Genomic DNA, 15072 nt, shown 5'->3' with positions numbered 1-15072 from the left:
GCAAGGGCTGTGGCTTTTGTGGAGCGATGGGTAACGATACTTCAAGGGTGGCTTTTATCTATGTGTGTAGAGGGTCCCTGGTTCGAGCCCAGGTAGGGGCGAGTAGAGGGACAGAAGCAAAACTGTTACACGGGCACCATTTTAAATCAGGAGAATGTAATTATGTATGTCTGGGCAGCGAGCTCGTTTGTCATAGATCGCTAGACCAGAAATAGTCAGATGTTTTTATTATTTACATTTACATTTAAGTCATTTAGCAGACGCTCTTATTATTCCCTACATTTTGATTACGCAAACATAAGCACACAGTTGACACCATTGAGGTGCGGATGTTTACTTTCTACACAAGTATTTTTTTTCCAGTTTCGTCCGACGAACAGATTGTAGTGGATAAAAAAGGGGATACATATTTTCAAAACAGGCTCATGCGAAAGTTTGATTCTTTTGACTCGTTCTATTGTCCAGCTTATAGATAGCCAGAGTGAATTTACGAAAGCACCCGGAAGTCCATTGAGAAAGCACAACGACTATGCCATTTAGCGAAGCTAAGAATGACGAGAATAATCAAGTGGGTAGTTACATAGCCTATAGTTAATATACTGGCAAGTTTGATGTATAACTACTAACATTAGGTAGCTAGCTAACATACCGGTACATACTGCATAATGATATCCTATGTGGTTCGCAAGGACAGCGTAGCTAACAAATTGTCAGCCAACATAACGTGTAAGGTAACTTATTTGAAAAGTCAGTGCTTTATTACATTGAGTAGCAAGCTACCCCTTGGTCGTTAGGGTAAATCTGGTCTGTGATAGGAGGGGGGGGGTTTCACACCTAGCTTGGCTATTAGACTATTCTTTAGTAAAGGTTGAATTGTCTATTGTTCAGCTATTAGCCCTCCTCCGCAACTTGTAACAAATTTCTGTTCCCATCTCATTCCATTCCCTCTTCCACATGTCATCGTTCTGCTCCTGAGGGGCTCGCTTGTGGGCGTGCTGGCAGGATATGGCAGCAGCTTTGGTTGTGCATCAAGAATTCTGCATACAGTAGCATGTTTGTATGAAGGTGTGGTTATTCACAGGCAAATTGTTATATGCTATGGGGGTACATTTGTGTCTTTTTGTCGAGAGCAAAACCGTATTTGTTTTCAATAAAAAAAGAATTGTTCTGAAAGCAACTTTTTTCCGACACAAAGGAAATCAAAGTGGACACCTATGAAGATGGTATCTCAGGTAAGCAGCACTGGGATGTATTGACGTATCCTAAAAATGGCATCTGCTGCTTTTGATTGAATGGGCATATCTCAGTTATTGTTTTCATATCTATAAAAAATACGCTGTTTTCTTTACTTTCAGAGCGAGCTGATCAAGGGGTCAAAAATTAAGATATTGACAGATGTTCACTGTCCCAGGAACAGGCCGTGGAAACTTTATTGCTGACAAGTGTCCATAACCAGAGGTAATTAAACTGTTCTGTGTTCTTTTTCTCCATCTATGCCTGTTTTTTTTTACATGGAACCTGTCTCACATGCATAAATTAAATTTAAAAAAACTTCAATGTCACCTGCTAATTTTCAGATTTACACCACAAACACAGCCATTTTCACTGGAATATCTGTTCTGTCAAGTCATGATTTCCCTGGGGGTTAGCCTTGCCATAACCAAGTGGTGAGACACATAGCCCTATATATTAAAGTGTTTCAGGTACACTCCGGTAGGTGTCTGCATCACATACAGTATCTTCTATTGACATTATCTTCTATTATTTGTCCTCATGTGTCTGTTTTCCAGCATAAAGTACTCTGTAGCCGCTTAGAGTGGACACCATGTGAGACCACACTCACACAATAACAGTCTCTCTTCTTCACTTCATCCCTCTCCTCCTTCTCCCTAAATCCTCTAGGTTATATCAGCTGTTCTGGTGAACCCCTCCCACATCTGAACTGGCTGACACAGAGGGCACAGCATGATCATAGGTGAGATGTCACTTGGTCGGATCAACAGGAAGTATTATTAAAGAGATGCTTTACATTGAAATGCAGAGAGAGAGATGTAGTAGTCCCGGAGTTAATGTTTGCATCCTGATTTAAGATGACTGGAAAAAATAGAACAAGGCGTAATCATGCTCTCTCGAGTTTGAGAGAGGAAGCCAGTCCTATCATCGCCACCTCACCCGCTCTTGAGATAACCTTCGGCCAACTGGGGGCCCAAGGCTGATTAGGAGACACCACAATTGTGATGAACTAAGAGCATATTAGGGTAGCACTGTAATTCATGAATCACATGCTCTCTGCCGCTGTTCTTACTTCTTTCCCTTTCTGTCTTCTACACCTCTCTCCCCACCTCGTCTTTCTTCCTCGTTTTATAATGCACACCATATGTGCATTGAAGTAGAGATTGAACTTGTATTTATAATTTTACAATTATCATAACTATAATGCATTTATGTATTTATAACACCTGGATGATGAATTTCTTTCAATAAAGCTTTTCACATTCTCCACTGGTTGAAATTAAGTATCTCATTGAAATACTATCCTGTGTCTTCAGATTAATAGAGATGAAGGGAGTTAGATATGCATTGTTGTTGTTTTTTACAGTATATATGAATTGCAAATCACCCCCTTGTGGTGGTCTGGTGTAATGAAGCCGTGACGCTGGGTACCTCTCAAGTCCCGTGGTGCAAGCTCACAACTTTTAAAAAGAGGAACAACAGTATATAGATGGTACACCTACTGGAGAGCTTTTCTTTGTCTGCACCCAATCAGCATTGTTCACATCCTTAAAACTTAGTCCCACCCATCTCTTTAAGGATTAAAATGTGAGGCCATGTGTTAAACACATGCTAAATCAAATAAAATCGAAATGTAGTAGGATATAAAAGGTGTAAACGGTACAGTAAAGTGGTTAATTGCATAGTAGCAATATCAAAAAAGAATGTTTCCAGATAAAAATATTTTATCAATATTTAATCAATATTAGATGACGCTTACCTGACACACTTGTCTAAATTGATGGGTCATGTGAAGGAAATGGTATAACCACCCCCCAGCCACATCTAGTGGGTCACTATTGTCTAGACATGTTCACATGTTCATGAAATAAAATAGATAGCTGTCACACCCTGACCATAGTAAGCTGTTTTTTCTCTGAGTTGGTTGGGGCGTGATAGTGACTTGGGTGGGTCATCTAGGTGTTTTTGTATTTCTATGGTGGCCTGATATGGTTCCCAATCAGAGGCATCTGTTTATCGTTGTCTCTGATTGGGGATCATATTTAGGTAGCCATTTCCTCATTTGTGTTTGTGGGATCTTGACTATGTGTAGTTGCCTGTCAGGACTATTTTGTATAGCGTCACGTTTCGTTTGTTCATTTTGTTGGTTTGTTCGGTGTTCATTCATTAAAAGAGAATGTACGCATACGACGCTGCGCCTTGGTCTACTCATTACGACAACCGTGACAGAAGATCCCACCAACAAAGGACCAAGCAGCGTGCCCAGGAGGAGGAAGTATCCTGGACTTGGGAGGAAATACTGGCAGGACAGGATCGCCTTCCTTGGCGGGAGTCGCCTAGGAGCATGAGAGGACAGCAACGACGTCGGGGAGGAAGGCCACAGAAACCACAATAAATTGTTTTTTGGGGAGGCACATGGAGCAGTCGATGGAGCCGAGGAGTGAACCAGAGCCAGTCAGGGAGTCGAGTGAGGAGCTTGACGCAAGATTCCGGAGAGAGTTGCTGGCGTTGAGAGCGCTGCAGAGCGGGCGTGCTGAGGTGCGTGTCATCAGCCCGGTGCCACCTGTACCGGTCCCACGCAACAGGTCTCCAGAGCGCCTTCACAGCCCAGTTCGTCCTGTGCTAGCTTCCCGCACTTGCCGGGCTGGAGTGAGCATCCAGTCAGGAAGGGTTGTGCCAGCTCTGCGCTCTAGACCTCCAGTCCAGTGCGTCCTGTGCCTCCTCTCCGCACTCGCCCTGAGGTGCGAGTTATCAACCCGGTGCCACCTGTACCGGTCCCACGCATCAGGTCTCCAGTGCGCCTTCACTGTCCAATACGTCCTGTGCCTCTTCTCCGCACTCACCCTGGTGTGCGTGCCATCAGCCTGGTGCTAGGTAGCTAGCTAGCTCAACAATGAACTGGCATAATCCCAACTCATACTACTACCAATACAATCATTGTCACAGCTGTAGTATGAATCTGCAGGTAGCTAAAGCTAACATACTAGGTTCGATGTTAGCTAGCTAACATTAGGCTACAATTGATTTGAATAATATTACTACACAGATCATACACGTAACATTAGCTAGCGAGCCAGCAAGCTAAAGTTTGCTAGCCTACTAACAGTACCTTGCAATAAAAATGACTTTCTGACAAAATTATAAACTTGTCTGAAATGTAGCTTACATGGATGACCGCATCACGGCAGACTGTAACCATTTAACTCTGTTTTGTTTGTAGTTACATCTTGTTAAGCCAGCGTTGTGTGTAGTCACTACCATTCACACTGACCGTGGCGTGTGCAGAAAGTAGCCCATCACTTTTTCCAACTGATCTGTCAATAGCGCCTGCTAAATTCAGGACATCAATGTTGTTGAGAAAAGTAGCAAAATGTTTGTAGTTCTTGATGGATAACGTTATATCTTTCAAAAACGGCGCTCACTTTACAGACAGGCGCACGCTAACTGGCCGACCAATCCAAACTCATCTCACGGCATGTCCAACCCATCCATTATCTCAGCTAGTGGGAAGGTTCCAAACTTTTCCCGTGGCTAAACAAACTAGCCTCATAATTTAACAATTGTAGTCGTATTTATTGATGGAATACAAGATTGTTAAGGCACATGAAAGTTAACATGTTCCATAAGGTATTTCTGCAGAAAGAATGCATTTTGATAAAAAATGTCATGTTTACATTCAAATGCTGCTCCTGTGAAGTAGTGACGTGTGACATACGCCTACTTTCTATATGTTTGATATGGTTCCATTCATTTCATTCCAGTCATTACAATGAGCCCGTCATCCTGTAGCTCCTCCCACTAGCATCTACTGGTACACGGTCTTTAGCTGTTTTTGAACACCCATACTGGTGCTACATACTATTAGTTAATTTTAGTATACTGTAAATGAACGGTATCCTTTCAGTGGCGCATACTAGTGCTACGCCTGTCTACCGAAAGTTGATGCTGTTGCTATGCAACATTTTGCAAGCATAAAAAATTCCTAGTTAGAGATCTTACGACTTCGGATGTGTTTGTAAATTCAATCTGGAGTGCGCTCAATGTGCTCTCTGGGCGTTCGTAAATTCAGATCGTTGTCAGATTGTTAGTTAGGAAATTCATAGTGTTTCACTCTCGGGGAAATTCAGAGAGAACACTGGATGCTCTGGCCGAGAAGTAGGGTTGATGCGAGCGTTCTGACCTTAAAACGACAGTCAAGCACCCAAGCTAACTGATTAACGTTGGCTAGCTTTCTAGCTACTTCCAGACACAAATGAGAGAACACCTCACTCTGACCATTTTACTCGCCCTAGCATAGCTAGTTCGGGCTGGTTTCCATATTTAAAAAAAACATAGTTACCCTTTTCTTGCAAAACAGAACTTTGTTAAATGTGGTTTCCCCAATTAGCCAGCTAGATTGCTAGCTAATGATATGGCTATGTTAGCAAACGGGTTGCTATAATCAGAATACAGCAACAATACTATACTATTCTACTATACCAATAGCACCTAGCCAGTTTGCTAGCTAACAAATCTTACCACCACCAGCTAGGGAAGTCAGTTAGTGAACAAGATATACAATTTCACTTTATTTGTGAGATTAGAATAGAAACAACTTTCAAATGAGAAATAAAATTATCTATAAAAACATAATCATGTAATAAATCACTTATAAATGCTCACTCACCGTGTTCTCTCATTTGTGTCAAATGTCATCCCAGAGCATGCAGACTGTTTGAAATGTAAGCTCAGCCATCACCATTGAGTCAACCAATCACATAATTCTACCTTCGAGGCAGAGCTGCCTCCAGAACAGGATTTATGACGAAAAACGCTAACCTGTGAGGGGCAAGCTCTAAATTAAGAGCATTCAATGTGTTCTGATAGATGAGACGTCAAGGATTAAAATAAATACAGCTTTGAGTCCAAAGTGCCCTTTACTTTTCCATATAACAAAATGCATGTAATTTAGGCCCAACTTTGATGGCGGTGAGAACCACAAAAAAATTATTATGGGCCCCAATGGCTTGCGGGTCTGCGTACCCACATCCATACCCACACATGCAGTCAGAGCCGGCCCTAGCCTTTTGGTGGCCCTAAGCAAAATCATCTTGCCAGCAAAACATTTTAGCGGCCCCCCGCTTGACCACAAAGATAAACAAAATAAGTTTTAGAGCAGCGATTGGCAATTTGTATGGGGTTGGGGCCAACAAAACTCAGAACTCATTATGAGGGGCTGCAGTGGCTCACTGGTCTGTGTACCCACATCCATACCCAGTCAGAGCCTGCCCTAGCCTTTTGGGGGCCCTATGCAATTAAAAAAAAAGTTTAATTAAGATTTAGAGTTAATTTCCTGCAGTTCTACACATTTTTCCAGGAGGCGTAGAGAATATGTTGCAGTTTTAAAGCAAGCTTGCTGCAATTCTACACGTTTTTACATAGGGTGGAGATAAATATTAGCAGATTTTAATAAGATATCTGTGTGAGAGTGACAAACAAAATCAATGGGGGCCCGCCGGTGGGTAATTTGACCATGATTAATACATGTTTAGACTGCTGGCCAATTGACTAACTTAGCAGTCTAAGAATGTTTTACTGACATGGGCTAATTGAGTGACTATCTGATGCACAACCACATTTTTTTTAAACGACTATTCTAACTCTCAAAAGAAGGTTGAGAGCCCAACTTAGTTCCATTATTTCAATATTAAAAAAATATATTTTGGGGAAATTGATCCACACATGGGTGGCAACCCACAGGCAACCAGTTGCCCATCCCTAACTTAGATAGTCATGTTGCCAATAAAGTTAGACTTCAAATGATGCCCACCTGATGCAGTTTACGATTTGTAATGGAACGTTTTTGGATTGCATTTTCTAGTGGCTTCCGGTCACGTAAGGCATTGCTGAGTGACATGTTCACAGAGGAGTGGTTTTTAAAACTTTAATTATCTTGTTGGGGTGGGAAATTGGGAAACTGATTGTTATTGCTATTATTATTATTATTACTATTGTTGTTACTATTATTATTTATTGATACATTTCATATTTAATATGTGTATTCTTGTATTACAGGGCTCATTTGGAAAAACGACATGGATCTCAATATGACTCCCTTTAAATAAAGGTTGAATACAAATAAAAGTAAATAAAAAAAACCTTGACATAGTCGTAGGGACAGGTGACGTCAGGGTGGTCCTCAATGTCGAAGGTGTCATCAAACTCCAGGCTGAGCAGGAATCCATCTTCCAGCTCAATGTGGTACAGGCAGTCAGAGCTTTTAGGGTAGGGGTTGGGGAAGTCGGAACTGGAAAGCACCCCTGACCGCTCCGTATACACATTATCACTGCACTCCACTGGAACACACACACACACACACACACACACACACACACACACACACACACACACACACACACACACACACACACACACACACACACACACACACACACACACACACACACACACAATTAATCAATGAATACATTCTATGCACACACTAATGAAATAGCATTTATGATAGTGTGATAAATACTCCACAAGTTTCATGAAAATCCACCATACACACAACACATACTGTAACTCTCTGAACTCGACCGAGACATTTTTCACATATCTTCAGCTGCTTGAATGTAAATATTTGTCATCAATCAGTGACGGCTATCAGTGAGATAGAAAGAGGGGAGTGAATAGATACAAAACAGACCTTCCTAACTATAATCACTCATGCATTCATGCACAAATGCATGTGAGCGGTCGCGCACACACACACAGGATTTGGGTGCGTAGAAGGTTGCTTAATGTCCCAGAGGTACCATAGATGGGTGATGACATGTGGTCAGTGTTGGTCCACAACACAACCAGTTCACTTGTGGCACAGAACAAGGAATCTAGAACTAATAGTGTGGAAAAGGCTCACATTTTTCTCACACTTTTTGTTAACTGTCCCTTTGAATGCAGGTGCCTCTAAGCCATAGAGATGTGTAGAAATCACTACGTATCAGTCCTAAAATAGCGCTTCCCATGTTTTACAGGCTTTTGGGCACTATAGATCTCAATACATCTCTATGCTCGGTGCACACCTTCAACCAATTTCCTTTGTTAAATACTTGAGTTCCTTTGTCTTTTAGTTCAGTGACAAACAATTCAGTCAGTTGTAATGAACCTCTCCAGCATTATCAATTTTATTTATGTTATCTGTGTGTCCAATACCCTGTGGATGATTTAAAGGGATTAAATAAATGGGAGTTCAAACTCTAAAACACAACCTAAATTCTCTCTCCCTATCTTTGTCCTGTAACCGGGACACCTGCACCTGAATCAGCTCCTACCTCACCCAGTGCATTCAAAATAGGCAAGCTGCCATAACAAGTGGTCTTTTGGCCGGATATGGAGTGGGATACAGGTGTTCTCATGGATGGGGACCTCAATGGCAAACCTCAACCTGACTCTCCCATAGCTAGGCCAGGCACACGTGAGCTGCAAGCAAGTGGAACCTTCACTGTCTCACAGTCAAGTGCAGCAAACACACATCCACATCCATCAAGAGCTATGCCGAAAGAGAAGCCGGTTTTGGGTGGAAATAGCTGGATGGGGCCCTCGACGCATTTGAGAGACAATGAGGTTTACCCCCACATAACCCGATCTCAGAAGAAAATATTCAAACAACCACAGCAGATATCTGGCTCAACACAAGCGCTCTTCCTTAGAGCCGATGGAGGCCCCAACACATGAAGGCCTGCTATTTCACCAGTCTCTGGAAGACACTTCATGGAAGAGGCACAATGGGGGATCAAAGCAATGTTCTGTTAAATCTCTAAGTTCCACTAAATCATCTCATTCAATGAGTATGGAGGGCCACTCTTCATACCAGTCATCTCAGAGGATGGGGTGGAGTCCCATCAGAGGCCCTGAGTAACTCAAGCTGCTGCTCTCAGGAAGTGTATGACGCTCCTTGAACTAGAGGAGGTCAAACACCAAATTATAGAGGACACTCAAGCTGACGAAGAATGTAGGCATTTGGACACTCAAACATGACAAGCATTTGAAGCACATGAAACCATAGCCAAACGTCTAGAAAGACAGTGACGTTTTACTGCAAGCTGAAAGGGATCTGGAGGATGATCGGGTGATATCAGCCTTCATAGAAAGGAACCAACAGGAAAGCCCTGAACCTGACCCAGAGCAACAACCACAAAGGGTTGTGCCTGACCCCCACCATAGAGCTCATGGCCCTCTTCAACAGCGTAAGGAGGGGCTTACAGGAGCAGGCAGACCATCACAACCTGTCATGTTGTCATTCTCCTCTGCCAGTGAGGAGACAGAGGGGGAGTCACAGGTTCAAGATCCAGGTCCGGATCAGGAGGAGTTCAAGATGAGGCAGAGACGGAGGTTCAAGATCCGGATGGATCACAGTATCAGTCACCATTACCATGATCTCTTTCTCCATCACCTTATCGGCCTCTTCCTACACTCGCCCCGAAACCACCACCTCGTCCACAGACTAATGGGTTTCAAACCCAAACCCCACTTTCACCCGGGGCCATACCCAGCTCCTTATGGTCAGCACCGACAAACCCAAAATGGGGGTTCTCTACCTTTACTGCCCACTGCTCACTATGAGTGATTTTAAGTGCTCAGTCATCCTACATCATGGTGAGGAGGCAATAGAGACATTTGGCTACCAGCTTTCTGAGATTGTGTCATTATCTGTATGAGAAGGATTTATGTTGTAAAATGTGCTGAAGCAAATGTTTTCTGTTTATTTTTAGCACATAAGTCAATGGAATTAAGTTAAATCTCTCTCTCTATCCTTGTCTGGGACACCTGCACCTGTATCAGCTCTTACCTCGCCCAGTGCATTCAAAATAGGCAACCTGTCATAACAAATAGCCTGGGGGAAGTAGCCTTGTCCAAGCCAAAACAGCCCATAGGGCTGGAATATATCTCCTGTTTCTGTAGTGTGAGGCAGCTTGATGTACAAGTACACCCCCGGCCTGGACAAAATGCTAGTTTAACGCAGGGCCTTACCCCCAATCTATGTCCTTAATGCTGAGTGCTAAGCATAGAGGCCTTAGTGCAGTGGCCTATAATGCCAGAATTAGGCCCAATTAATTGTGTGGCAATTGCCTGCTTTACATAACAATTCCGAATCCTTTAAATCTAAAAGGGATTGTGACCTTAACTATCTTAAAGTAGGAATTCCAGTTCCTAACCCTAATACAAGTCATTGAGGAGTTTACCACAGCAGTCACGGGTTTCATTAATAAGTGCATCAACGATATCGTCCCCACAGTGAACGTACGTCCATATCTCAACCAGAAGCCATGGATTACAGGCAACATCCGCACTGACCAAATAAAATCAAATTGCATTTGTCACATACGCCGAAAATAACAGGTGTAGAACTTACAGGCTTACTTCCAAGCCCTTAACCAACAATGCAGTTAAGAAAAATATGTGTTAAGTAAAAATAAAAACAAATTGGTTAGTCGAGGTAATATGTACATGTAGGTAGAATTAAAGTAACTATGCATAGATAATAAACAGAGAGTAGCAGCAGCGTAAAAGAGGGGGTGGGGGGGGACAATGCCAATAGTCTGGGTAGCCATTTTATTAGCTATTCAGGAGTCTTATGACTTGGGGGTAGAAGCTTTTAAGAAGAATCCTTTGGAGCTAAACTTGGTGCTCCGGTACCGCTTGACATGTGGAAGCAGAGACAACAGTCTATGATCAGGGTGGCTGGAGTTTTTGACAATATTTAAGGCCTTCCTCTGACACCGCCTGGTAGAGGTCCTGGATGGCAGGAAGCTTGGCCCAGTGATGTACTGGGCCGTACACACGACCCTCTGTAGTGTCTTGCGTTTGGAACCGAGCAGTTGCCATACCAGGCAGTGAAGCAACCATGCTCTCGATGGTGCAGCTGTATAACTTTTTGAGGATCTGAGGACCCATGCCAAATCTTTTCAGTCTCCCGAGGGGGAATAAGCTTGGACCATGTTAGTTTGTTGGTGATGTGGACACCAAGAAACTTGAAGCTCTCAACCTGCTCTACTACAGCCCGTTGATGAGAATGGGAGCATGCTTGGTCCTTCTTTTCCTGTAGATCACAATCATCTCCATTGTCTTTATCATCCTGAGGGAGAGGTTGTTATCCTGGCACCACACAGCCAGGTCTCTGACCTCCTTCCTATATGCCGTCTCATTATTGTCGGTGTTAAGGCCTACCACTGTTGTGACATCTGCAAACTTAATGGTGTTGGAGTCGTGCGTGGCCATGCAGCGAGTATAGGGAGTACAGAAGGGGACTGTGCACGCACCCTTGAAGGGCCCCCATGTTGAGGATCAGTGTGGCGGATGTGTTGTTACCTACCCTTACCACCTGGGGGCGGCCTGTCAGGAAGTACAGGATCCAGTTGCAGAGGGAGGTGTTTCGTCCCAGTACATTAGCTTAGTGTTGAGCTTTGAGGGCACTATGGTGTTGAACACTGAGCTGTAGTCAATGAATAGCATTCTCACATAGGCATTCCTCTTGTCCATGTGGGAAAGGGCAGTGTGGAGCGCAACAGAGATTGCATCATCTGTGGATCTGTTGGGGAAGTATGCAAATTGGAGTGGGTCTAGGGTTTTTGAGATAATGGTGATGATGTGAGCCATGACCAGCCTTTCAATGCACTTCATGGTTGCAGACGTGAGTCATTTAGGCAGGTTACCTCAGTGTTCTTGGGCCCAGGGACTATGGTTATCTGCTTGAAACATGTTGGTATTACAGACTCAGTCAGGGACAGGTTGAAAATGTCAGTGAAAACACTTGCCAGTTGGTCAGTGTATGCTCTGAGTATAAGCTCTGGTAATCCGTCTGTCCTTGTGAATGTTGACCTGTTTAAAAGGTCTTACTGTTACACCCTGATCTCTTTCACCCATCTTTGTGCTTGTCTCCACCCCCCACCAGGTGTCTCTCATCATTATCGCATGTGTATTTATACCTATGTTCTCTGTCTGTTGCCAATTTGTTTTGTTTGTCAAGCCTATCAGCATTTTTCTCCTTGCTCCTGTCTTTTTATTGTCCCTGTTTTCTAGTTTTCCCGGTTTTGACCATTCTGCCTGCCCTGACTCTGAGCCTGCCGGCCTGTACCTTGCCCCACCACCCAGGATTACTGACCTCTGCCTGCCCTTGACCTGCCGTTTTGCCTGCCCCCTGTTCTAGTCATAAAATGTTGTTACTTCGACACTGTCTGCATCTGGGTCTTCCCTAAAACGTGATACTTACTCACATCGGCTACGGAAAGCGTGATCACAGTCGTTCGGAACAGCTGATGCTCTCATGGATTTTTCAGTGTTGCTTGCCTCGACGTGAGCATTGAAGGCATTTAGCTCGTCTGGAAGGCTTGTGTCACTGGACAGCTAGCGGCTGTGCTTCCCTTTGTTGTCTGTAATAGTTTGCAAGCCCTGCCACATCTGACGAGCGTCAGAGCCGGTCTAGTACGATTTAATCTTAGTTCGTCGGAGGGCAGAGTGGGATTTCTTATAAGCTTCCGGGTTAGAGTCCGCTCCTTGAAAGCGGCAGCTCTACCCTTTTGCTCTGTGCGGATGTTGCCTGTAATCTATAGCTTCTGGTTGGGGTATATACCTACAGTCACTGTGGGAAAGAGGCCATCGATGCACCAAAAGGCTAGAGCTACCACTTTCAAGGAACTGGAACTAATCCGGACACTAAGAAATCCCACTATGCCCTATGACGAACCATCAAACAGGCAAAGCATCAATAAAGGACCAAGATTGAATCTTACTACACCGGATCTGACACTCGTCAGTTGTGGCAGGGCTTGCAAACTATCACGGATTACAAAGGGAAACCCAGCAGTGAGTTGGCCAGTGACACGAACCTAAAACTAAATCTAATCAAATCTAAAACTAAATACCGTGTATGCTTGCTTTGAGGCTAGCAACACTGAAGTATGCATTAGAGCACCAGCTATTCCGGATGATTGTGTGATCACTCTCCGTAGCCGATGTAATACCATTAAACAGGTTAACATTCACAGGGCTGCCGGGCCAGACGGATTACCAGAACGTGAACTTAGAGCATGCGCTGACCAGCTGGCAAGTGTCTTCCCTGATATTTTCAAACTCTACCTGACCCAGTCTGTGATACCTACATGTTTCAAGCAGACCACCATAGTCCCTGTACCCAAGATCACCAAGGTAACCTGTCTAAATGACTATTTCCCTGCAGCACTCAAATCTGTAGCCATGACATGCTTTGACAGGCTAGTCATGGCTCACAACATTTTAGTAAGACAAAGGAGCTGATCGTGGACTACAGGAAAAGGAGGGCCGAGCAAGCCAACATCCATATCAAAAGATTCTACAGCTGCACCATTGAGAAAATCTTGATTGGCTGCATCACCACTTGGTATGGTAAATGCTTGGCATCCGACAGCAAGGCGCTACAGACGGTAGTGCGTATGGCCCAGTACTTCACTGGGGTTGAGCTCCCAGCCAGACCAAGCGGTGTCAGAGGAAGGCCATAAAAATTGTCCAAGACTCCAGCCACCCACTTCATACTGTTATCTCTGGTACCGCACGGCAAGCGGTACAGATGCACCGAGTCTGGAACCAACAGGACCCTGAACAGCTTCTACCCCAAACCAAAAGACTCCTAAATAGTAAGTTAACCTGTCTTGGCCAAGCATTCCGCTAGCGGAACCCCGCCTCAACATTCCTCTGAAAAGGCAGCGCGTGAAATTCAAAAATATTTTTTATAAATATTTTTTTATAAATATGTAACTTTCACACATTAACAAGTCCAATACAGCAAATGAATGATAACATCTTGTTAATCTACCTATGGTGTCCGATTTAAAAAATGATTTACAGCGAAAGCACCACATGTTAGATCATAGTCAAGTCACAAAAAACACAGCCATTTTCCAGCCAAAGAGAGGAGTCACAAAAAGCAGAAATATAGATAAAATAAATCACTAACCTTTGATGATCTTCATCAGATGACACTCATAGGACATCATGTTACACAATACATGTATGTTTTGTTCGATAATGAGCATATTTATATCCAGAAATCTCAGTTTACATTGGCGAAACGTGCAGTAATATTTTGATTCCAAAACATCCGGTGATTTTCCCAGAAATACTCATAATAAAAATTGATAATTAATTCACAGAATTAAAGATAGACTGATCTTCTATGCAACCGCTGTGCCAGATTTTTAAAAAACTTTACAGAAAAAGCATAATCTGAGAACGGCGCTCAGTACCTGTTTATAAACAATTAGACAATTCCACCATCTTGGAGTCAATATTAGTTAGAAAAAACACTTATTCACTTACCTTTGATGATCTTCATCAGAAGGCACTCCCAGAATTCCCAGTTCGACAATAAATGACCGATATTTTCCATAAAGTTCCATAAAGGCCATAATTTAGCCATCTGTTAGCGTGTTCAGCCCAGTAACCCATCTTCATGGAGGCGCGACCATTTCCTCCATGACAAAATCTCAAAAGTTCCGTTACAGGTCGTAGAAACAAGTCAAAACATGTCTGCAATCCATCTTGAGGATGTTTTTAACATATATCATCAATAAGGTTCCAACCGGAGAATTTCATTGTCTGAATAAAAGCCCTGGAACGAGAGGATACTCTCTCGGGAGCACGCTTCATGAGACTGAGGCGCTCTGCCTAAAAGGGGTCTCATGAGCCCCTGCTTTATAGTATAATCTTAAAACTAGAATCTAAAGATGGTGACATCTAGTGGAAGCCCTGGGAAGTGCATGCACATCCATAACTTTCAGGGTTTTAAATAGGCTCTGTTTTGAAATTCGACTTCTCTCTTCCTGT

General features: G+C 43.4%; 1 protein-coding gene across 2 annotated transcripts in view; it reads right to left on the bottom strand.

Annotated features, from left to right (window-relative positions):
- masp1 (MBL associated serine protease 1) overlaps positions 1 to 15072 on the bottom strand; it is a 70746-nt gene that overhangs the window by 36170 nt on the left and 19504 nt on the right. For both annotated transcript variants that reach the window (XM_064938113.1, XM_064938114.1), the window contains exon 5: positions 7372 to 7568. In XM_064938113.1, the coding sequence (XP_064794185.1) occupies positions 7372 to 7568 (197 nt within the window). The remainder of the gene's footprint in view (positions 1 to 7371; positions 7569 to 15072) is intronic.

Source organism: Oncorhynchus masou, chromosome 26 (assembly GCF_036934945.1).
Source record: "Oncorhynchus masou masou isolate Uvic2021 chromosome 26, UVic_Omas_1.1, whole genome shotgun sequence".
Classification (NCBI taxonomy): domain Eukaryota; kingdom Metazoa; phylum Chordata; class Actinopteri; order Salmoniformes; family Salmonidae; genus Oncorhynchus; species Oncorhynchus masou.
This window is presented reverse-complemented; position numbering and strand designations above follow the sequence as displayed.